This window comes from Harpegnathos saltator, unplaced genomic scaffold (genome assembly GCF_003227715.2).
Source record: "Harpegnathos saltator strain DR-91 unplaced genomic scaffold, Hsal_v8.6 scaffold160, whole genome shotgun sequence".
Taxonomy (NCBI): domain Eukaryota; kingdom Metazoa; phylum Arthropoda; class Insecta; order Hymenoptera; family Formicidae; genus Harpegnathos; species Harpegnathos saltator.
The window spans coordinates 482477-506554 of NW_020229940.1; the positions used below are offsets into that span (position 1 = coordinate 482477).

The 24078-nt window shown below is 35.2% G+C and overlaps 3 protein-coding genes across 7 annotated transcripts; 2 read left to right on the forward strand and 1 right to left on the reverse strand.

Moving 5' to 3' along the window:
* The first annotated feature begins 4096 nt into the window (after positions 1-4096).
* LOC105188429 (cytochrome P450 4C1) lies at positions 4097-12435 on the forward strand. 4 transcript variants are annotated; one of them, XM_025296862.1, is made up of 12 exons: positions 4097-4210; positions 5913-6198; positions 6729-6919; positions 6995-7104; positions 7455-7545; positions 7883-8077; positions 8255-8321; positions 9338-9464; positions 9576-9657; positions 9880-9992; positions 11128-11365; positions 11626-11960. In XM_025296862.1, exons 3-12 carry the CDS (start codon positions 6745-6747, stop codon positions 11958-11960), a joined length of 1533 nt encoding a protein of 510 aa, XP_025152647.1. In that variant the 5' UTR covers positions 4097-4210; positions 5913-6198; positions 6729-6744. The 4 variants fall into 4 exon arrangements, with proteins under 4 accessions (XP_025152647.1, XP_011148174.3, XP_025152645.1 ...); XM_025296860.1 differs by lacking the exon at positions 4097-4210 and adding an exon at positions 5714-5808 and having other exon boundaries at positions 5885-6198; XM_011149872.3 differs by lacking the exon at positions 5913-6198 and having other exon boundaries at positions 11626-12435.
* A 1273-nt stretch (positions 12436-13708) lies between these two features.
* Positions 13709-15812, forward strand: LOC105188427 (uncharacterized). Of its 2 annotated transcripts, none has more exons than XM_011149867.3 (4): positions 13709-13894; positions 14679-15049; positions 15132-15524; positions 15652-15812. In XM_011149867.3, exons 2-4 carry the CDS (start codon positions 14696-14698, stop codon positions 15730-15732), a joined length of 828 nt encoding a protein of 275 aa, XP_011148169.1. In that variant the 5' UTR covers positions 13709-13894; positions 14679-14695; the 3' UTR covers positions 15733-15812. The 2 variants fall into 2 exon arrangements, with proteins under 2 accessions (XP_011148169.1, XP_011148170.1); XM_011149868.3 differs by lacking the exon at positions 13709-13894 and adding an exon at positions 14351-14515.
* On the reverse strand, positions 15799-17172 carry mRpL43 (mitochondrial ribosomal protein L43). Its single transcript, XM_011149869.3, has 4 exons — positions 16742-17172; positions 16541-16647; positions 16248-16453; positions 15799-16122 (listed from the first exon to the last, which is right to left on the reverse strand). The coding sequence occupies exons 1-4, from the start codon at positions 16876-16878 to the stop codon at positions 15991-15993; spliced, it is 582 nt and encodes a 193-aa protein (XP_011148171.1). The 5' UTR covers positions 16879-17172; the 3' UTR covers positions 15799-15990.
* Positions 17173-24078: the final 6906 nt, after the last annotated feature.

Genomic DNA, 24078 nt, shown 5'->3' on the forward strand with positions numbered 1-24078 from the left:
ACTTGTCAGCGGTGAATCCGGATCTTTTGCACGAAAGAAACGTAAGAAAGACAGCAATTTTATACGATATTGAACAAAATATTTCGGTAATTTTCTTGTCCAGCTGAATGCAGTATTGCAGTGTCTTCTATTTGTCTTCCGACGCAATGGGCGGTATAAGTCGACTGTGTGCTAATTAAATAAATTACTCACTAATTTTGCTTGACATCTCGACGAAATATCCAGCACGTTATATATCAGTCGCGCCTCAAGTATTAAAAAACAGTAAAATTGTATTATGCCGTCGTTAGATTCACAATGCGCGTTTGCTTGAAACTTATCCGAATTTTGAGTACGAAAGAGAATAGAGAATGATGAGTTGTTTGCATCGAGGACCGCGCCTTGACAGTTTCAAGTGGAACGCTTTCATAGCCAAGTGAATCAATCTTCACATATTGACATATGTAATCGAGATACAAACAAACAAATCGAGATTACGAAACAAAAGAAGAAATTTGTCACATCCGAACTCGGCAAATTTTCCATCTGACATTTTCACCTGTCGATCGCTGTTCGCGGTTGCAAGTGATGAAGTACGCAGTCCTTCATAGCTGATAGCTTCCAAACAATGTCCAGGATGATATAAGTGTTTATCAATCTATTGTTATTGTTACTTGTCGTGCGTCAAACAGGATAGGAATTAGCGGGACTCGCAAAGAAATCTTGGAGCAAAATCTGGACCCAAGCTAACGGGGATGTCGCCATTCGGCTCGATCGAGAGTAAAAAGATAGAGAAGAAAAAGCGATGCCAGACTCAATTATAAACAGAAAGTCACACGACTGATTTGCGTAGTTGTCGTAATTGTTGCTTCGGTAATTGTCACTCTCCTGAAACATTGGACATTTACGCATTTACGCAGTAAATTGGACGCGTCGACGTCGTATCACCAGGACGGGGACGACGATGAGTTTTCGTTAATGACCGTAACGAGTGCTTCCCTTCAGGAGGAGGGAACTAGCGGTACCTTCAGCGGATTCGCAGTCAGCGCCAATCGGGAAGAAAGATTTGCGTGTCGTGCGTTACAAAAGCGAGGTCGCATCTTTAGTTATCGGAAGAGAAAAACTCGTCTGACTGATGGAATATTTAGCGCACCTGTTGGTGTCTGTCCGCACCGCGCCACTTCTTCGATTATCCGATGCAGTACAGGTGATACGACACATCCTTGACTCGATCATTATGATATGCATGTTTGTTGATAGTCTTTATCACCGCCTTCTCTCAGTCAACTTCGCGTGTAGTCACGTAATGCATATGCACAAGAGAGAAACAATCGATCCATCGATTTGTACCTGATATAAAGAACCGTATCTTTTACCGTATTGCACTTTATATGTGTATTTATGTGTAATAATTGTGATTATCCGACAAAATGACAAAGAAAGGTATATTATATCCATGCCGAATTCATGTGATTTACGTGGATCTATGTGGATGTAGATTCAGTCACGAATTGTCCACATGAATGCTACACGTTCTTTTATCACTAAATCGAAATACTTTATCCTCGAAATATCAACATACGAAATATAATTCCACTGTTAGGCATATTCCCCGGTGAAATAATAAAGCTTGCATTATAATAGAACGGTATTCCAATTGCCTAAGTTGCAATTGACTGTAGAGTATAATGATTAATTCATTATGCTATAGATCTAGTGATTTATGAAATCGCGCCTTGCTACGATTGATGGTGAACGCTTAAGATTCGAGCTCTCATTGTGCCAATAAATACCGAGCATCAGTATCGGGCTCAGCGCCCGGCACCCTTGTCTTACACCTCACGCTGTCCAGAATTCTCCTATTGTCTCCCTTATCCTCACTCTACTCTTCGTCTTTCTCAATATTTCTTCTATACTCTCCCCACCAGTCTCTCCCTCATTCATCACCTTTATCAACTTCCCTCTATCCACCGAGTAGAAGGCTGCCTCGAGATCGATCAAACCATTCCTCTCTGTTGTCTGACAAACATTCCTCTCTTTTCCTCTCTTTTTTTCCCAGCCGCCTATTTATTGGGTAATTCAATGTACATACCTGATCCATTGCGCCCATTCCTTTTCTAAATTGTGTTTGGCTATTTGATAATAACCAGCTCTTACCTCTCACTTCCTCTCTCTCTCTCTCTCTCAGTCTATCCGCTAGCATCGTCGCGTATATCATACTTCCCATGCCTGTCTTTCTATCTCTTCTCCTCTATGCTTCCACACCTCATTCGGGATCCGTTCGTCCTTTCCCATCGCTTTTCCCTTCCCTTTATGCACCTTTTCACCTCCTTACATTCCAGCTTTGGTTCTCCATCTTCCTCCCTTCCCCTTGTTTCCCCTCTTACTACTTTCCTTACCACTTAATCACTTACTCCCAACAGTCCCCTGGAATACACTGATAAGTTAACAAAAGTTATTAAGGCATTATCGTAACAATACATTCTTGAGACCAAATGGAGTAAAAGAAGTCTAATACCACTTTTTCTTCCGATAATTAATTCCGATAATAAAGAGAAATATCGTAAGTTAAATGTTGGGTAAGGTAAAAGTTATTAAATTTTCCGTAAATATCTTAAAAAATATCAGGCAAATAAAAAAATGTTTCAAACCAAAGTTATTAAAATTAATTGATAGGAAAAAAATGATATAATAAAAAAATTAGAGTTTCCATTTAAAAGAAAAGTAATGATCACACTGAATATCTCGAAAGTGGCGCCATCTATAAAACAAAATGATATAGTTGTTTTACGCCCCCTTTGAAACCATACAACTTTTGTCTAAAACGTGTCTAAAAAGTATCTTTCATATTTTCCGAGATTTTTTCCTGGCTCCCTGTATTTGTAAAATGGGGCACCCTGTATAACAATATAAAATAAAGGTAAATACTATACAGTTTCTTTTGTGCTATTTCCCTTTAATTTTGACTGAAAACCTTGCGTGTAGAAAGAAATGTGCAAAGAAATCAATTCAATTGTGAAGCTAGAAATCACGCAGATCCTACGTGAATGAATATCTTCAAAATTCGCGAAATTGTTACGTGGATTTCTACGTCGATTCAATCATTTTTTAATCTATGTGGATCTTAATACCTTTCTTGAGCGGATATTTCTTTCTCGACTGTCCATGATAGTGATATTTATGTAAATAAGAATATTCCATACAGTCGGATGTTTCCTTACGCATATGCATTAAGCGATTATATAAGTTTGTCCGTGAAAAAACACATTTACATTGTGAAGAGATAATGACGCCGGGAAGGTCTGATGCTGACTTTCTCACGTTTTGTCTACCAAGTATTCTTCTCCTCAAGGAGAAAATACGCGGATCAAACAGTTGCAGCGGGGAAAATCGGCATTGTGCTATGTGTGATATTGCGATCTACTAATCAGATTGGATAAAAATAAAACCTGTTCACTTGTAGGCTAGCTGATCACGGCCGAGCAAACGAGTAAGCAATAGGCAGTATTTAGTCATCATCTGTTTTACAGGTGACTCCCGACTCGTGTTCGTTTGGCCGCAGAAAGCTAATAAGGCTCGGTTTTCGAACATCCTAGCACCTCTGTTGCGTGGCATTCTGATCGGATTGTTATTCGTGGATGCGCTTCGCCTTTGGCCCGGAGAATTTTTACCCACATCTCTACCCTCGACTAAGCCGATTACTTTGCCGCCAGTTAAATGCAACATCATCGAGCCGCGCTGGTTCGATAATGATTGACTATGAGTCGTGACTTCTACGCTCATTTTTTAATGCCTTTATCATGACATGTCTCCTTCATTCGGGCAAGTCGCCCGAATGTTTTCAACTCTAACAGACCAGTGTGAAACATTCATCGCTCAATAAAGACTCGTCGATCTTATATTTCGTCCGAAAAAATTCACTTCTTTACATTTATTTTAAGATTCCACTCGTAGGTATAATACGCTTTGTCTGTCGAGAATATATAGAAGGAATAATTATTGTCCTCGATATCCATCATCGGTGCAAGAACAAGGTTTCAGCTTCATGGAATTCAAGGATAAATCGTTTATCGAGACCGGTTTCACAGAATATTTGCAATTATCGCGCACGTACAATAATACCAACGATAAATACTCGAGCGTGATGATCGTAGCGGTAGTTGCATGCGTTATCCTACAACTTATAAGAATCGGCATTGTAGCATCGGCAGCTTACATCTTTAATGAAAAGGTTTGTTATATTTTATCGTAGTGCAGTATATACTACTGTGATCAAAAAATAAGGTGAATTTTTCATTTAAACTTATATAAAATATAAAATCATGAAATTATTTTTTGATGGGTTGGTAGCACTGTCTTTGACATCTATGCAGAGTTTCATGTCAATATATTCAATTGCTGCAGAGCTATACGTGTTTTTGTAAACATACAAAAGTGAGTTTTCCGATTTTTACTATGTCTGATTTTGTTGAGCAAAGAATTGGCATTAAATTTTGCTTGTGGAATGAATATTCTGCCGCGGAAACGTTGAGGATGTTGCAAAAGGCCTTTGGTGATAAGGTCGCAAAAAAATGTCTTCTTTACAAGTAGTACAAAGACAGTACAAGTCTACTTTACAAGTAGTACAAAGACTTCAAAGAAGGCCGAGAACGAGTTCAAGACGAACAGCGCCCCGGACGACAACATCAACATCTATCGATGAAAGCCGCGTCAAGGAAATCAAAGATTTGCTGTTCGAAAATCGTCGATTGACAATTAGAGAGACCTTGCTGATGCTACGGGCATTTCATTTGGATCAACCCAAACCATTTTAAAAGATGTTTTGTGCCTCAAGCGCGTCAAATCTCGATTGATTCCAAAAACACTCAATTTTTTGGAAAAAAAAAAGCGTCGCGTTGACATCTGTGAAACAATGATTTCTGACTACCAGGACGTCATGAAACGCATCATTATGGGAGATTAAACTTGGATCTATGCATACGACCCGGAAACAACCGACCAATCGAGCGAATATCGTGCAAAAGGTGAACCAAGACCGAAAAAACCGCGCCAAAGTCGCTCAAAAATCAACGTCATGTTGACAGTTTTCTTCGATTATCGCGGTGTTGTGCGGTGTTATGAATTTCTTCCGCCAGGCCAAACTGTTAACGAGGAATATTATTTGAGTGTTATGCGTCGTTTGCGTGAAGCTATTCGCCTCAAGAAGCCAGAATTATGTGCAGACAATTCTTGGTTTTTGCACCACGATAATGCACCGTCCCACACTGCATTGGTTCTTCGAGAATATTTCGCCAAAAATTCGACCCATATCGTTCCACAACCACCGTATTTGCCTGCCTATTTCAGCACCGTGCGGCTTCTGGCTGATCAACAAACTCAAAGGCCGCTTCGGGGACACTGTTTCGACTCGATTAAGGAGATAAAAGCCGAATCGAGGAAAGTATTGAAGGCCATCTCGGAAAAAGACTTCTCTGACTGTTTCGAGGATTGGAAAAAACGTTGGCATAAGTGCATTGTGTCGGACGGAAAGTACTTTGAAGGCGATGAAATTGATTTGGAAGAATAAATAAAGATTCTTCATTTTATAAACAAATTCACCTTATCGGTCACAGTAGTACATATGCTTGTGCGCACAACCATTTAAAGAAAAGGAAATGCAAATGATCGCAAATACTTACATACATTACGATACGATAAGATATTTCGCCACTATAAAAGCTAATTCCTCTGCTAGTTTCTCCGTTAGTTTCTCTGCGTAGCATTTTCAAACAACGTGGAGCCGATGTATACGATATTAATGTATACACTTGCATTATTTATAATTGGAAGGTAAAAATACTGATAAAGATTCGCCTTCATTAGAACCGTGATTTTGCAGTTTCTTTTATTGCTGTTTTTCTTGCAGTTTTATAGTGCTGGATTCTAATTTCCAGACGCTAGATCGGGGGAGATAAAAAATAATACGCCGATAAAGTAAAGGAAAGAGAAGAATTGTGTCTGGGAAATTTAATGAATGCTCGTCGTTAGAAATATGAAATAATATCCGATTTCCTACCGTCAATTTTATGATATTTAAATAATAGTCATTAGCAGATTGCAGCAGAATGTTTTACTATTAGAGGAATCGAAAGTCATCGTGACTATTAATCTTATCAAGCTCTCGGGGTCAAAGTTCGCATTTGCATGGTTGGATGTATATTTGAAGATTGATACATACATGTATGTGTATACACATTTGTACACATATATATTATTATCAAGTTCCCAACAGCCACGTTCCCAATAAAACGCGCGCTGATCGTGAGAATCACGCTGTTACACTCTACTGTTTGTTCATTTTACAACATTTTTAAAGTGAATCGTGCGTGCCGTAGACTACTGAAATATAACAGAAAATAGTTTGACTGTGATTGTACTACGAATGAATTGCACGCAACGATAGACTGTAATATTGTTAAATTAGTATAACTATCTAGTTAGTATAACCTCCATTAAAACTAAGCTGAAACTAAGTTTGTGTTATGCGTAATATTTTGTAGCTAACTTTAAAGTCGACTAAATCTGAGTTAAGTCTTTGTTTGAGTAGAGTTTAAATTCAAGTGAAAAGATTTAATCGATATTAATAAAGAAACGGGCATAAATTGTGCCATAACGATGTTTTAGTTGCATTACACATATATTATATTATCACAATACTATTATCACAATACTATTAAATATTATCACAATACTATTTTCAATGTTCGCAGATTAAATAGCATAATTATGATAGATATCGTCTTTTTGGTATCGGGCACTCTGTGCCTTATCGGAATAATTACAATTGCATCGATGTTGTATCATGATTATATTACACGGCGAAAATTAAACAACATTCCCAGATCCGCATCGTATCCTCTTATTGGTCATTCAATTATGTTAATACGGATGACGGATGAAGGTAAGGAACATCGCCCCATTACTTGTGTTATTGGATGTAAAATAAAAAACGGCTTTCTTATTTCTTATTTCGTAGAACGCTCGTTATGGTATCTGACAAATTTAGACAGATTCAAAAACGGAATATTCGTAATGCTTATTGGCCTTAAACCGATTATTCACATTTACAAGCCTGAATTTTTAGAGGTAAGTAATAACGTTAGAGTAGAGAAGTTTTAGAGACAAGTAGTAACGTTACTACGTAAGTCGAAATAATCGATCGTTATATTTTTCCTCGATAATACACATAAATGGATAAGGAGTAGTTTTATAAAGCGAAATAGAGCCCTCTTTGTGTAGTAGTTTCCAACATTCCTGCATGATTATAGAGTTACTCTTAAGAGTTTTGACGCGACACAAAAGACAAATTGTCGCTATTTCTTTGTAGAAAAATCGCAGTTAGTGAGAACGTAATTACCAGCTATAGGTATATATCTTATTACACGCACAAATTATTATATCATTATTATATCATATGCAACTGTAAATGTTTACAGATCATTTTACCTAGTACGACTAATATCGAAAAAGGGACCCCATATGAATTCTTAAGACCTTGGTTGGGCTACGGTCTTCTCACTTCCACAGGTAAATAGTGTAATATTTACGAATTTATTTTTAACATTTTACGAAAATTTGTGGAGCTTACTTTGTCTTGTTATATTTTGTCATATATATGATACATAGATAATTGTTAATGTAACTCTGCACGTCCTTTAAGATACATAATGCTATTTATTTATGAAATACCTTTTCGTTCAATTTTATAGCGTTAATATCCGTTATGAGTAACGCACAAGAATTTAATCGGCTTAACAAGATTAATTAGTTCACTAACAAAACAATTACTAGCATATTTTCCCCCTCTTGCTTCTTTATATTTAATAATATTCTCACGACATATGATATATTAACGCTGTTCCAGGAAAACAGTGGTTTCATGATAGAAGACTTATCGGGCCAACGTTCCATTTCAACATACTGGATCAATTTTCAACAATATTGTCTGAAAAGGCAGAAATTTTAACAAAATGTTTTGAAAAAAAAATAAAAGAATGTTCAGGAAAGGCTATCGACATTTTTCCTTTTATTGTCAATGCTGCTATGGATATTATATGCGGTATAACTTTTATATAATACATACGATGTATCTCATAGTGTCCATATACGTATATAACAGAAGATTGTTTTAGTAAATTGATGAATATATTGTATCAATTATGTGCGTGTTTATGTATGAGATATAGATATCAACTTGGGATTTTGAAAATGTAATATGCTAATCTGTATTTCACAGAAACGGCGATGGGCGTGAATGTACATGCACAGGAATCTGTAAGCAAATATACTATGGCAGTGCATAGGTTAGCCTAATATTTCTGTAACTATTATTAATTTTAAGACACTTAATCTCATTAATAATGTATTAGTTAAAATTAACGAAATTAATTTTCATATACAGGGTGTCCGGTAATTGACTGCCAACCCAAAGTGTGAAGGTAGATTGGGTTAAGCTGAAAAGAAAAGTAAAATATAATTTTCCAAGAATCGCAATAATTATCGAATTATTAATGACAGAAATCTAAAGAGTTGGAGCGCGCCGACATAGATGATTGGAGAAACGTTGCGGTCGCTTGGGTCACAAGCAGTTGCGCGGCCTGGTCGATCCAGCAACTGTTGCCGGTGCGCGGCGAGGGGAAAGACAACGCGCCGCTATTCGTGTTTTATCTCGCTGTACCTACGTCTCGTCGCACACCGCCAACAGTTACTAGGTCGACTGGGCCGCATTATGGTCCGAGAGGCTGCGGCGCTCCTCCAATCGTCCTTCTCGGCGCGCACTCATTCGTCAGATTTCTGTCATCAATAACTCGATAATTATTGCGATTCTTGCAAAATTGTATTTTACTTTTCTTTTCAGCTTAACCCAATCTACCTTCACACTTCGGGTTGGCAGCTAATTATCGGATATCCTGTGTACAGGGTGTTTGGAAGCTTAGAAGAAGAAAAGTCATGTACCATAATGTCAAATTGGCAATAGTTATCGAGTTATTAATTGAAACATATGAGCCAATGAGCGCGGCGTAGAGAGCGCTGGGCGGCCGCCTCTTGTCGCTCGTTGACTCCGCCTATACCAAATGTCTACGTGCTTACCGTGGCCGCCCAGCGCTCTCTGCGCGCTCATTGGCTCACATGTTTCAATTAATAACTCGACAACTATTGCCAATTTGACATTATGGTACTTGACTTTTCCTCTCGGCTACTCTCGGCCAATTTATCTCCAACTTTCGTCTGTATGATAAGCTTTCAAACACCCTGTATAGCGGTGCCACTGAACGACTAACTGCTTAACTAACTGATGTTCTGTAATTTATGCTTTTAGATCAAGCCAAATGACAATGAATCGACTATTGAAACCGTGGTATCACATTGATTGGCTATACTATTCAATGCCTGTTGGGAAAGAATATAAAGCAATGCTTAATATATTGCACGAATTTACGAAAGAGGTATTGCCAACGCTGTAGTAATGCATAATAGTGTGCATAATAATAAAATGACGCATGTGCCGCTCTGTTTAAGGACATTTCTAATGTATCTATGATGATGGTGCGTTACAGGTGATAAGCAAAAAGAAAATTGCACGGCAATCGAGAAACGACTACACCGAAGTAAAAACCGAAGTAAACGAACATAATATAGGTATGTTATATAAGTTAAGCGTTACATCATAGATTTAAAAGAGATGGACTGCAAATTTTTTACCGCTATTAATAAAAGAGAACGATAGAGAGAGTGTAAGATTTTGTAAGTCTTGTAAGATTTTGTTGTCTAATTGTCCACTTGATATGTATGAGAAGATATGTCCAAGTGTCACACGTACAAAAATTCATATAAATATTCTTTATAAATTTGTTGTATCAGATGAACGAAAAAGGAAAGTCTTTCTAGATTTATTATTGGATCAGAATGAGAAGGACGAATCTCCGTTAACTGAAGACGAATTGCGGGCGCAAGTTGACACCTTCATGTTCGAGGTTAGTTCAAAATTTTACCCAAGATTTTATCCTATATAGCATTTTAGCACTATCTTGTAATTTTGGCATTTGTTGTCTATAATGTATGTACCTATACCGAAGTAGAAACCAAAGTAAACGAACATAATATAGGTATGTTATATAAGTTAAGCGTTACATCATAGATTTAAAAGAGATAGACTGCAAATTTTTTACCGCTATTAATAAAAGAGAACGATAGAGAGAGTGATGTAAGATTTTCTTGTCTAATTGTCCATAGGGTGTCCGGGGTCTTTCGAAGACGAAAAATTGTGAAGATTAATCAGATCAAACTGAGAAGAAAAGTCAAGTACCATTTTGCAAGAATCGCAATAGCTATTAAGTTATTAATGATTGAAAATGACCACATTTAGAAGCTCTTTTAAAAGTTGTCAACGTGAAAATTTGCATACTTATTTGCAAAATGGTAAAGGACTTTTTTCTTCAGAATGATCCAATCTACAATTATATGACGGCTATTGTGCCTAGTGACAGGTTCAAGATTCAGGATTCAAAGTCTAATATACTCATATCTACTACTAGACACAATAGCCGTCATACAGGGTATCCGATAATTAGCTGCCAACCCGAAGTGTGAAGGTAGATTGGGTTAAGCTGAAAAGAAAAGTAAAATACAATTTTGCAAAAATCGCAATAATTATCGAGTTATTAATGACAGAAATCTGAGAAGTGTGGACGCACCCCGACATGAATGATTAAAGAAACGTTGCAGCCGCTCGAGCCACCTCGAGTGCGGCCTAGTTGATCCAGCAACTGTTACCGGTGCGCAGCGAAGCGAAGGGCGACAATGCGCCGCTATTCGTGTTTTACTCGCCGTACCTACGTCTCGCCACACGCCTCCAACAATTGCTTGGTCGACTGGGCTGTGCTGTGTGGCCCGAGAGGCTGCGACGCTTCTCCAATCATCCATCTCGGCGCCCGTTCACTTGTCAAATTTCTATCATTAATAACTTGATATCTATTGTGAATATCGCAAAACATATAGGACTCTTATGTTTGTCTTAACCTGTTCTATATCTCCACGAGCTCTGTAAAAATTGTTCTGGTTATTTGTATATATTACTACATAATAATAATAATAATAAAATAATAACAGGGTCACGACACAACCGCGGTTGCAATAACCTGGGCACTCTTTTGTTTGGGTAATAATCTCGAGCATCAAGAGAAAGTCCATCAGGAACTTGAAGAAGTTTTCAAAGATTCGCAGAGGCCAGCCAGTATGAAGGAGTTATCGCAATTGAAATATCTCGACAGAGTTATAAAGGAAACACTCAGATTATATCCAAGTGTACCTGCAATAACAAGAAAATTAATAGAAACTGTTAAATTGGGTAAATATTAGTTAAATGTTATTTATTTAAAGGCTGATAGTTTTGTTTTATTCCGTCATTTTGTCCAAAAGTGATATCACAGACTAATATGTTCATGTACAACCACATCCACGTTAACGCGAATACGTTTAGTATTCGCTCTACTAATGCTTGTTCCTCATCAGCTATAATGATAAAATCGATGCATACTCATAAAATTAAAACGAAATATTACAATTGAATCCACATATTTCAATTAATCACATGGAATCCTATTTTAGGTGATGATACCATTCCAGAAGGTACTACGATCGCCATATCAATTTTACTGACACATCGTAACGCAAATGTTTGGCCGGACCCAATGAAGTTCGATCCGGATCGATTTCTCCCGGAAAACTCGAAATATAGAAGCCCATACGCATATATTCCATTCAGCGCTGGACCAAGAAATTGCATCGGCCAAAGATTCGCTCAGCTCGAAGAAAAAATTGTGTTAACGGCTATTCTAAGAAAATGGAGGGTGAAAAGTGTAGACATTAACATTCCATTCAGCTTCTCTCTCATTTTGCGACCGTTACAAGAGGTTTTTATTTATTTCACATCGAAGAAATAACTCGACTTTGTCTTAAAGGTCAAAATCGAGTGGCAATAGCAATAGCAGTAGCAATAGTAATAGCAATAGTAATATCATATTATTGCTGTTGTTGTTATTGTGTTATTGTTGTTGTTGTTGTTGTTTTCAAGAGGGAAGTAGGTATCATGTGGCAGACCGACCTGATAGATCTTTTGTAACTTTCTTTTATAAGTACTTTAGAATAAATTTAAGCTATTAATAAACTTCAAAATAACCCAAGAATGCGTTTCTCTATTATTGTGTCAGGCGTTACAACTGCTTTGACGATATCGATATAATACTATGTGTATTATGATTTCCCGGTAATTTACAATGAATTTAGCAATACAATAAATAATATCTAGGAAAGAGATATATGTATACGATATATTGATGAGTATGAAAAAAAGCTTTGTAACAAGAAGAGAAATTGTAGCGTATCTTAATGAATAAAGTCATATCTTTTATATCAGAAGAACGACCTACGTATTAAGTCCGTATAAGTTTAGATATCGGAAATTGAGGATCGCAGATTTAAAAGATTGGAAGATTGATTAAAGATTGAAACTTGAATACATAGGGCAAAGTAAGTTAAATCAGGATCGAAATTATAATAGTTAACTCATCGAATCTTCATTTCTAATCCGTAATTATCTATTGCTCACTTCGAGTCCGATATGGGCTTCAGATATGTTTTAAAAGTGCTACTTTAAAAGTGACAGCATATCTTAAATTCGTTTCGAGCCACTTAAAAGCCAGCAACATTTTTGCTTATAAAAAATCAATTCTTCCATCGAATATCAAATAGTCGTACATAAGAATAATCGACCATAATGCGAATCCTCTATGATACGGATTTTACAGTAAAGTAATCTGCATTATAATATTCTTTTCTTCACGTTGCGAGAAAAGAAATGTTTTTGCACTTCAACTGTCATTCTCCGCCAGCTGTTGGAGACCGGCCTATGTCTAGCGCGAACAAACACTTCAGCATGATGCATAAATGCGGCCTCCCGCCTCGATCTGTTAGTTTAATAAAAACTTCTTTACAGTATTCTAGAAACATATAACAGTCATAGAGATATCTATTGTTTGGATTTACGGCTTTTTCGAACATTCGTGTCCTAAAATAATGATATGTTAACAAGCACATTTTTGTGCATAATTTTTTAATTAGCCGTCAGCAGACAAAAACTAACTACCGAATTGGAATATTCTTTCTTATAGTTTTATAAATTTGTCACAGCCATAAATCCAAATAATAAATGTTTCTAAGGCCGATGTGTTTCCAGAATATTGTAAAGAAGCTTTACTAGCAGATCTAGACAGCTGACGAAGAATGACGGCCAAAGTGAAGGAACAACGCTTCTTGTAGCGCTTTTTGTAGCGAATTGATGCATGTGACTGTACTTAACAATTATGCAGTATTATACGTTCAGCACAATGCAGACACGCAACCAAGTTTCTCACGTTTACCTCGATTGAGTAACATTTTGGAGGGGAATATTGTTCCTCTGGAGAATGGATTCCTTTGTGATTGGTAATTTTCTTGACTGTTTAAGTTTTTGAAAATTGGTATAAATTATAAATTTTATCGCAAGTTTTTATTAATGCGCTGTAGTGTATATATCCAATTCTATCTTCAGAAATGTAACTCAACTTTAACGATTTTTGATCTGCCATCGATCAATTTTCGAAGCAATGCTATTATGCGCATGTCGTGATGCGTTTGTGCAGAGATTAGCGATTCGTGCCGTATCTGATAACTGGCCTTGACGATTACTCGTCATCATCAAATATAGCGTCAGTGTCGTCACGTTCAAGTCAGATACCACACATCACTCGAGTACTAAACATCGGAGGAAAAGCGAGAGATTCCATCGTATCATCGATTCATACGTTTCCATTATTTTCTTTCGCAAGCGAATAATCAGGTAAGTGCACGAAGTAATAAAAACATATTATAGTTGTTAGCAATATCAATCGGTGCATTATTGTTGTATATTTTGCGAATGAGATAATCTAAGTACATCAAAATACATCGTTTGGGATTGAACATGAATATGAAATGTGCAATCTCTTAGTTTTTATAAAGTGTATGTAAAAATATTAAACAGGCCATTACGTACATGAAAAGAATAAATTGTGCAAAGTAATATATTTTTATTGTATTTCAAAATTGTAATGAACAACACAGTGCCAATCATCGCAAAAATATACAACAGTTTTTTATTTCCTTCCTCTCTCTCTCTCTCTCTCTCTCTCTCTCTCTCTCTCTCCCTCCCTCTCTCCCTCTCTCCCCCTCTCCCTCCCCCTCCCTCCCTCCCTCCCTCTCTCTCCCTCTCATATTCTTTCTCTCTTTCTTGTGCGTTAATGGCTGCGTTCAGCAGAACAAAGTGATTAGTGAACGCTTAGTGATTCTCGCTCCTGATTGGTAAATACTTCTGGGTCTATGAAGAATCTAAAAGAATGCTCCAATCACAGACAATAATCACTAAGCGCTCTCTGATCACTTTGTTCTACTGAACGCGGCCATTGTTTTCCTAAATTTGTAGGTTAGATGAAATTTCTCATTTTTTATAATTTCTTATCAATATTAAAAATCGTTAATCTTATCTCACGTAAAAAATTATATTTTTAACTACATATTGATGCAGCGTGTGTATCGCTAAAAAATTTTACAATTTTTTAAAATAAATATAATTTCATCCTTTTTAGTAAGTTTGGCATTCGTCATGGAAATACACGCACGGGCACCAGATCCATTAACGAATGACGGTGATATGGCCAAAAATTGGCAAAGTTGGAAGGAGGATTTTATTATATTCATGAAAGTAACAGGATATATCGATAAACCCAATGAAGTTCGTGCGAATCTTTTAAAAAATCGGATCGGTAAGATTGGTATCGATGTGATACAAAAGATATCATTCAATAATCTACAAGATAAAGATGACATGGATATATTGATGACAAAACTGGAGGAATACTTTAATCCACCAAAAAAAGAAGTGGTCGAGCGATATCAGTTTTTTAAATATTCGAAGAAACAAAACGAATCTTTGGAACAGTATATAAATGACTTAAGGGTACGTTTTTTACTTTTACAATATATATCTTTTTGTTTTAAATTTTGAACATGTATCATAATCCAAGTTAATGTGCTTACAGGAGAAAGCCAAAACTTGTAATTTCAAGGGAATGACAGATAGTCTTATACGGGACAAGATTATTTTCGATACATATGACAAAATACTTCGTAAAAAGTTGCTCGAAACAGACGATTTAGATCTGCATAAACTAGTAGTGATTTGTAATGATTATAATATCAACACTGAAAAGATGAAACAAGTTACTGAACAGAATAAAGCAGAATCTAATAGTTATACACAAAAGGCGATTGAAAATGCAAAAATAAAAGCATGTTGTTGGAGATGCGGTTGTCAACATCCGCAAGGAAAATGTCCCGCTTGGGGATCAAGTTGTACAAAATGCGGTGATACTAATCATTTCACTCAATGTTGCAGGGGCAGTAAACCTAAGTTAAAAGCAAACGACAGCAAGGTAACATATATTACATTGTTTGAAAAATATAAAAAATGCATTTCATATATTCCCTATTATGCTTATTATTCGATTACTAAAGCACATTGTCATGCCTATTTCTAGTCATGATCTTTTTTTACTGTAGGTGAATAAAAACATACTGAATACAATGTCACCGCCAACAAAAACAATTCCAAAGGAAAACAATTGGAAAAGAAATAATTAAGATGTTGACAACGTTAACTAGGGGATTTTTTTTCAAATCGTAAGATTAATTATGTAATAAATGTAATACTTTTCATTAGATATTTTACTTTTCCTTATGCATAAGAAATATATACATATATGTATACTTATTTAGCATCACGTAGTACTATGTTTTCTCCGTATGGTTACTAGAGTATCAATTCTAAATTTTATACTATATATTTTTGCGTATGTTCTGAATGTTTGGGTTACAAAATATACAAAATTGTATATAGAATTATGTTGTTTCAACACGCTCAGTATCTTGAGAGTCATTAGCTGTGTTATCTTGCAATTGTTGGGCTTTGAACAATTGGATAAGTTGTTCCGTTGCAGTAGGAGTTAGTTTAACAGCTGCACCATGTTCCTTCTGGAAAGAATGAAAAAGATATGTATGAAATTTTTTTCTCACAAAAAACGGTTGTGAAGAGAAACCATTTAGATATTATTTTTAATATCACATAATTTATGTGATCTTTAACAAGATATAGTTACATTTGGGAAGTGGACAAGATTTATCATTGGATCTTTAAAGAAGAAGGGTGTCCATGGCCCTTGAATGGATGGAAATTCCGTGTGCCATAGTTTCCGCAATCTTAAGGATGCACTATCATGAATCTGTGTACGCAACAATTCCATCCACTTGATGATATCCTCCTGATTGTAATTGGCAACATCCATCCATTGCCTACCACCATTCACTGTACAAAATATGATATATTAGCATTGTACCGATGAAAATTAAAACAATGGCATTACAATATTCCAAAACATAAGTGTAAACATACGATATTCGGCAACTATAACAGGATGTCTGTGCCTTCTTGGTTTAACATATACAACTATTCCTGGATTTTCCTTTGCATAATGAATTAAATTATGTTCTATAAAATGCCTGGAATAAAAAAGTGAAGTCACATAATTACTTTCCTATTTTATTAGAATTACTATTAAGAAAAAAAACGAAAATCATAGGTATAGCGTCAAACCTCATTCCCATACTTGTACCATGGCTTTTACAAAATTTTAAAGTAACTCTTTGCAGTTGACAGACATAACGGCCAATTCCGAGACCGTGAGGTGCACGTAAAAATCCAGATTTCAGAAACAAGTGTCTGTGCGACATATTTAATGAAATATAATATGTATATGAGAAACGAAAGAGTACAGATAGGTTAGATAAATATCGATATATTCATTGAATATCTACGAATGCTGCAACGTGTATTGGATCTTCTGAAGTATTTCTTCTGAAGTATTCTTTACATTAAAATAGCTAGACCACGTTGACGTTCTGTCAAAAAAAGAAGTCACTGGAAGAAAAAAATTATTTCGTCTCAATTATCACATTTAATTGACTTGTAATCAGAGAGGAAGCTGAGAGCGGCCAACACGGTGTTTTCGGCGATACCGATGTTTCGCACTGGAAATGGACGCCATCTGCATCCATTTTGAGAGGAGAACTACGATGCTACATCCACTTTTAGGTCTTGGTGGTAAAATCTGCATGTGGTGGAAGTCCGTGTTACATCCACTTTCAGGCGGTTTATGTCCGTGCTGCAACCATAGTTACTATCTCTATGCCAGACAATAGGCCTGTTCGTTTTGTCTGCACTGCTGAACTGGTGCAACAAGTTGAAGTGAGAAAATCTACGTTTGTTTCACTTTAACTTAATGCACTAATTCAGCAATGCAGACAAAACGAACAGACCTTATGCCCGAAGGTCTAAAAAGAGCGGAGGGGAGGGGGGAGCAGGAAAAATAAAAGTACACTTTTACTTTTAAAAGTTTATGTACATATATTATAAAAACTTATGTTATGTACATAATATATATTTTAAAAAAGAAAATAACTTGAATTTGAGATTTCTAAAAATATTAAGTTAAGTATACAATAATCATATATATATGTCAGGTTTCTCAGTTGGCGCTATTGTTTTAATATATCACTTCTTTTGTACAGTAGAAAAGTGTTGCAGAGTTTTATTATAGTTATAAGTTTTGCTTGTAAAAACTTATGTACACATATGTACAATAAAAAAAATAATTTGAATTTGATACTTCTAAAAATAACACAATACGTGTTGCGCTTGTATTTGGCGCCTTTTTTTTACCTTTCTGTTTAAAAAGGTAAATTTTATATAATATTAAATATACGTACGTTTCACGTATAACGTGATTGACTTGGAGTACTCCGTGCCCACGCGTGTTTTTCATAACGACGCATTCATACTTTCCCTGATCTGTTACATCGGATTCGATAATCTGCAAGGCACCTGAAACATAAAATGCGAAATATTCTCGAACAGCGTTCCTCTCAGGATTTTCTTGTCCAAAGAAAGATCAATGATGCGATCGCAGATCTCGTGTATGTCATGTCAATAGAGACAGTTTGAACTCGGCGTAATATGATTCTTGGAACAGACGTAAATAAGTATTGTGAAGTTTGAAGCGAGTCTCTCACAGGCATGCTTTGAAAACACGAGTTGTTTTCATTTTCAGCTAACGGGCAACGCAGGCATCAACACTAATCGGCAAGGTCAGCGACTGGTGGGGGGTAACTGTGCCTATCCGAATGTTTGTTTTCGTACGTTTATACATGACTCCGTGATTGCGGAAAGGACATTGCGCCTCGGGCCGACGAACGACGCGCATACCGCGACGCAGAGTACAAGTGTCGGTAGTCGTATCGGTTAATACGCGTTTCTTTGTCCCCGAATCTTACTTGCGCGAGTGTTAGAGCTAGAGTCAGTGTCATCGCCAGTGCTACGATGGAGTATCCGGGGGTGCTGCGACGGAGACCAGAAGGAGGACGTCGGATCGAAAAGTCAGGATGGAGAGTGGACTTGGAGCGCGCCGAGAGACGTAGCCGAGGACAGCGATACATCATGTATGATATTCGAAGTACCTCGAGTCATTATTATTACGCAGGATTTTTCTGATTTTAACGGACCTTACTCGAAGTAAGGACATACCCGAGTCGAAATTAGATCAGCATTCATAGTTTATCATCTGAAAAATGATAAAATAGCTTGAATTTGATTATTCGTTAACTTAATTTCACGTAACATGAGTTCTACTTTTCTTTTCTCATAAAATATGAATGTCTATTCAAGCAAGGTTGCTGAGGCAAGCTAAGGTTTATGAATACAAATTTGTAATTATGTTCTCAATGAAAAATTGCACATAATTTAGGAAACTATGAATAATGATCTTAGAATCTGATATAAATTTTACAAGTGTTGATTTTTATTCGTCTAATAATGCTCAGATTGCTGTTTTCGTTTAGAATCTGCTAGAATGTCCGTTTCTCATTCTTGTTTATCTTTCTTATTGTACCGAATCTGAATTAAAATCTCTATTAGTGAAACAGCATTATTAGACATAACCGTTGTCTTTGCCTTTGCAGCTTCAGCTCTTTTGAGAGCTACAATTCTCATCATTCTCATTAGAAAAAAGAAAAGAAAAAAAAAGAGAAGAAAAAGGAAAAAAAGAACTTTAAGAATGATGAGAATTAAAAGTGTTTTTCATCTCCCATTTCCTCTAATTCTTATATGATTATTTAATCCTTATATATTTATCTCACGCGCAGTTCTAACAAAGGCAGTTTTATTTACGTTTTTATCTTTGTTCTCTTTCTTGCGCTGTTAAGCGAATATATAATCAATATCAACAAAAATTGCTCATTTAAATTAAGAATATAAGGATTAAGTACATATACATTATCGAGATAAACGAGTATTAAATAACTGCGAAATACGTCGCTGTTGAAGACTCATCATGGGCGAGACTGCGAAAGTAGCCAGATGTAATGTTCAGGTAGGACAAAGCTTGTTCACTATTGCGCATCTAGATATTCTGCATTGATTTTTCAAATTGGATGCAATTTGCAGGATCAATGTAGAATTAATATTTCGACTCGGGAAAGACTTTTTTTTATCAAATCCTAACTTGTAGAAAACTATCGATTTGAATGTCGGCAAGAAAAAAACGGAGATACCTTTGTTAGATATTTGACAAAACGCCGGATCGGTATTTATCCAACGCTTAATAAATAACACGGAGAACGTTTTAGTTGGATGAATAAATTTTCGTTACTTTCCGCTTGCGGTTTTCGATCGTTAGCGGCGATTCAGAGACGAAGAGAGAGAGGAGAGCGAGAAAGAGAGAGAAACGTCTTGCCAGGATTTCTGCAGACCGGTTCATTTCGACAGATTCGGTATTAAAATATTAGACGTAGAAAAAATAAGAATGAAAAAAAATTTTTTATATTAGTACAGAAAGTTCGACGTACTTTTGTCAAATAGAGATGAGTATCAAATTTTCTACAAGTTAGGACTAGGATAGAGAAAACGTCAAATCTTTTGCGGCTATAGAATTAAACAGCAATATAAATTTTGATTTACGATATTAATCGATATTCGATTTCCGGTACTGATTTACTTTCTCATTTCTCTATAAGAGAAGAAAAAATTAATACGATTCGTTCGTTTATATATCCGAGTTAATTTGTTGAATAAATTAGAGGGGTAAGTACTTGAAAAATGAGAACGAATTGTCATTCCACTTGGACAATCTTCTGACACTGATTTATGGTATTGATCGATATTCGATTTTCGGTACTGATTTACTCTTTCATTTCTCTACAAGAAAAAAAATTGATACGACTCGTTCATTTATCCGCGTTAATTTGATGAATAAATTAAATATTGATCGGTCTTCAATTTTCGGTACTGATTTATCCTCTCATTTCTTTATACAAACAAGACAAGAAAAATTGATACGAATCATTCGTTTATTCGAGTTAATTTGTTGAGTAAATTAGAAGGATAAATACCTAAAAAATGAGAAATTGTCATTGTATTTGAACAATTTTCTGACATTGATTTACGGTATTGATCGATATTCGATTTTCGGTACTGATTTACTCTTTCATTTCTCTATAAGAAAAAAAAATTCATACGAATCGTTCATTTATCCACGTTAATTTAATGAAAAAATTAAATATTGATCGGTCTTCAATTTTCGGTACTGACTAATTCTCTAATTTCTTTATAAGAGAATTCTTTATAAGAAAATTCATACGAATTGTTCATTTATCCACGTTAATTTAATGAAAAAATTAAATATTGATCGGTCTTCAATTTTCGGTACTGACTGATTCTCTAATTTCTTTATAAGAGAATAAAAATTGATACGAATCGTTCTTTTATCCGACTTAATTTGTCGAGTAAATTAGTGGGGTAAGTACCTGCAAGATGAAAACAACTTGTCATTGCACTTAGACAATTTTCTAACGCTGATTTATAGTATTGATCAATACCCGCTTTTCGGTACTGATTTAGTCATTGATTTCTCTATAAAAGAAAAAAAGATTGATACAAATCGTTTGTTTATCCACGTTAATTTGATGAATAAATTCGATATTGATCGGTATTCGATTTTCGGTACTGATTTCCTCTTTCATTTTTCTATAAGAAAAGAAAAAATTCAGACGAATCGTTCATTTATCTGCGTTAATTTGATGAATAAATTAAATATTGATCGGACTTCAATTTTCGGTACTGATTTATTCTCTCATTTCTTTATACAAACAAGACAAGAAAAATTGATACGTATCATTCATTTATTCGAGTTAATTTGTTGAGTAAATTAAAGGAATATATACCTGAAAAATGAGAACAAATTGTCATTGTACTTGGACAATTTTCTGACACTGATTTACGGTATTGATCGATATTCGATTTTCGGTACTGATTTATTCTTTCATTTCTCCATAAGAAAAAAAAATTCATACGAATCGTTCATTTATCCGCGTTAATTTGATGAATAAATTAAATATTGATCGGTCTTCAATTTTCGGGACTGACTGATTCTCTAATTTCTTTATAAGAGAATAAAAATTGATACGAATCGTTCTTTTATTCGACTTAATTTGTTGAGTAACTTAGTGGGGTAAGTACCTGGAAGATGAAAACAACTTGTCATTGCACTTGGACAATTTTCTTGACATTGATTTATGGTATTGATCAGTCTTCGGTTTTCGGTACAAATTTATTTTCTCATTTTTTTATAAGATAAACGAATTGATACGAATCGTTCGTTTATCCGAGTTAATTTGTTGAATAAGATTAGAGGGGTAAGTACCTGAAAAATGAGAACAAATTGTCATTGCACTTGGACAATTTTCTGACACTGATTTATGATATTAATCGATATTCGATTTTCGGTACTGATTTACTCTTTCATTTCTCTACAAGAAAAAGAAATTCATACGAATCGTTCATTTATCCGCGTTAATTTGATGAATAAATTAAATATTGATCGGTCTTCAATTTTCGGTACTGACTGATTCTCTAATTTCTTTATAAGAGAATAAAAATTGATACGAATCGTTATTTTATCCGACTTAATTTGTTGAGTAAATTACTGTGGTAAGTACCTGCAAGATGAAAACAACTTGTCATTGCACCTGGACAATTTTCTTGATATTGATTTATGGTATTGTTCAGTCTTCGGTTTTCGGTACTGATTTATTTTCTCATTTTTTTATAAGACAAAAAAAATTGATAGGAAACATTCGTTTATCCGTGTTAATTTGTTGAATAAGATTAGAGGGGTAAGTACCTGAAAAATAAGAACAAATTGTCATTGCACGTGGGCAATTTTTTGACACTGATTTATAGTATTAATTGATATTCGATTTTCGGTTCTGATTTACTCTTTCATTTCTCTATAAGAAAACAGAAAACTAATACGAATCGTTCATTTATCCGCGTTAATTTGATGAAAAAGTTAGGTATTGATCGGTCTTCAGTTTTCGGTACTGATTTATTCTCTCATTTCTTTATAAGAAAAGGAAAATTGATACGGATCGTTCGTTTAACAGAATTCATTTGTTGAGTAAATTAGAGGGGTAAGTGCCTGCAAAATAAGAACAAATTGTCATTGCACTTGGACAATTTTCTGACCCTGATTTATGGTATTAATCAATATTCAATTTTCGGTACTGATTAACTTTTTCATTGTACTATAAGAAAAGAAAAAATTGATACGAATCGTTCATTTATCCGCGTTAATTTGATGAATAAATTAAATATTGATCGGTTTTCAATTTTCGGTACTGATTTACTCTTTCATTCCTCTATAAGAAAAGAAAAAAATGGGTATGAATCGTTTATTTATCCGCGTTAATTTGATGAAAATATTAGGTATTTATTATTTTTTTCATTCTTGCTAGTTTTATTGTCTTTTTGTATTTTTTATTATTACGTTTTTATTATTATTATTTTGTTATATAATTATTATTAATATATTATTTATCTTTTATAAATCAAAATTATCTCCTGAGTCACTGTCAATATTGAATTTTATAGGAATCTGGCTATTTCTGGAGGATACTAACAAATCAGTGACTTCAGAAAAAAAATACTTTCTTTCCTGAAGTCATTGATTTGTTAATATCTTCCAGAGATAGCGATATTTCCATGGAATTCGAAATTGATAGTGATTCAAGGGATAATTTTGAAAATATATAAAAATATGTAATATATTAATAATAATTATATAACAAAATAATGATAATAATATAAACGTAATAACAAAAAATAATAAAACATATAAAAAAGACAATAAAAGTAGCAAAAATTAAGAAAATAATAAATAAAAATTACAAGAAAATAATAAGATAATGAAAAAATACAAAAACAATTAAAATAACAATAAAAATACAATAAAAATACAATAAAAATATTGAAAAGTTGCAAATTGGGAGAGAATGCGTGGACTTATTACGTTTAGAGGCCTATGGGCCAGAGCACAGACTTCTGCATAACGCATAATACACAACGCATATAAGAGAATCAACCAATCGAAGTTCTTCATTTCTGTCCTGAGGAGGGAAATGAAGAAAACTAATTGGTTTATTCTCTTATGCGTTATGTATTATATGTTATGCAAAAGCCTGTGCTCTTGCCCTATGTCCGGGTTTTGCTACACTTCGACCCACTGCGCGTCGTCTGCTCTTGTCTACAGCCGAAGTACCGAGCGCTCACGGACACGGAATTGCTCGTTTGTGTGCGCTACTCCTCACGCGCTGTGCTGTGCTACCGGATTGCGTTTCTGGCATCACTGAAGCCAGTTCAGAACTATAGGAGAGCTGACGAAGTTAATCAATTCCGTGTTTCGCCAGATTGCTGCGGATAAGCTGCGTTGCGATGAATAGGAATAGGCAGGTGCGTTGTTGTAATGAAACACCCAGTCGTCACTTTTCCACAGATCAGGCCGTTTTTTTTCATTGCGTTACGTAATCGCTTCAGAATTTTTA

Coding starts and splice junctions, on each gene's coding strand:
- LOC105188429 (XM_011149872.3), top strand. Junction 7,105..7,454: donor ACAAGCCTGAATTTTTAGAG/GTAAGTAATAAC, acceptor AAATGTTTACAG/ATCATTTTACCTAGTACGAC. Junction 9,993..11,127: donor TTGACACCTTCATGTTCGAG/GTTAGTTCAAAA, acceptor AAATAATAACAG/GGTCACGACACAACCGCGGT.
- mRpL43 (XM_011149869.3), bottom strand. CDS start 16,878: ATGTCGCACAGACACTTGTTTCTGAAATCTGGATTTTTACGTGCACCT. Junction 16,648..16,741: donor GGTACAAGTATGGGAATGAG/GTTTGACGCTAT, acceptor TTTTTATTCCAG/GCATTTTATAGAACATAATT. Junction 16,454..16,540: donor TGTTATAGTTGCCGAATATC/GTATGTTTACAC, acceptor TATTTTGTACAG/TGAATGGTGGTAGGCAATGG.
- LOC105188427 (XM_011149867.3), top strand. CDS start 14,696: ATGGAAATACACGCACGGGCACCAGATCCATTAACGAATGACGGTGAT. Junction 15,050..15,131: donor AGTATATAAATGACTTAAGG/GTACGTTTTTTA, acceptor ATGTGCTTACAG/GAGAAAGCCAAAACTTGTAA. Junction 15,525..15,651: donor TAAAAGCAAACGACAGCAAG/GTAACATATATT, acceptor TTTTTACTGTAG/GTGAATAAAAACATACTGAA.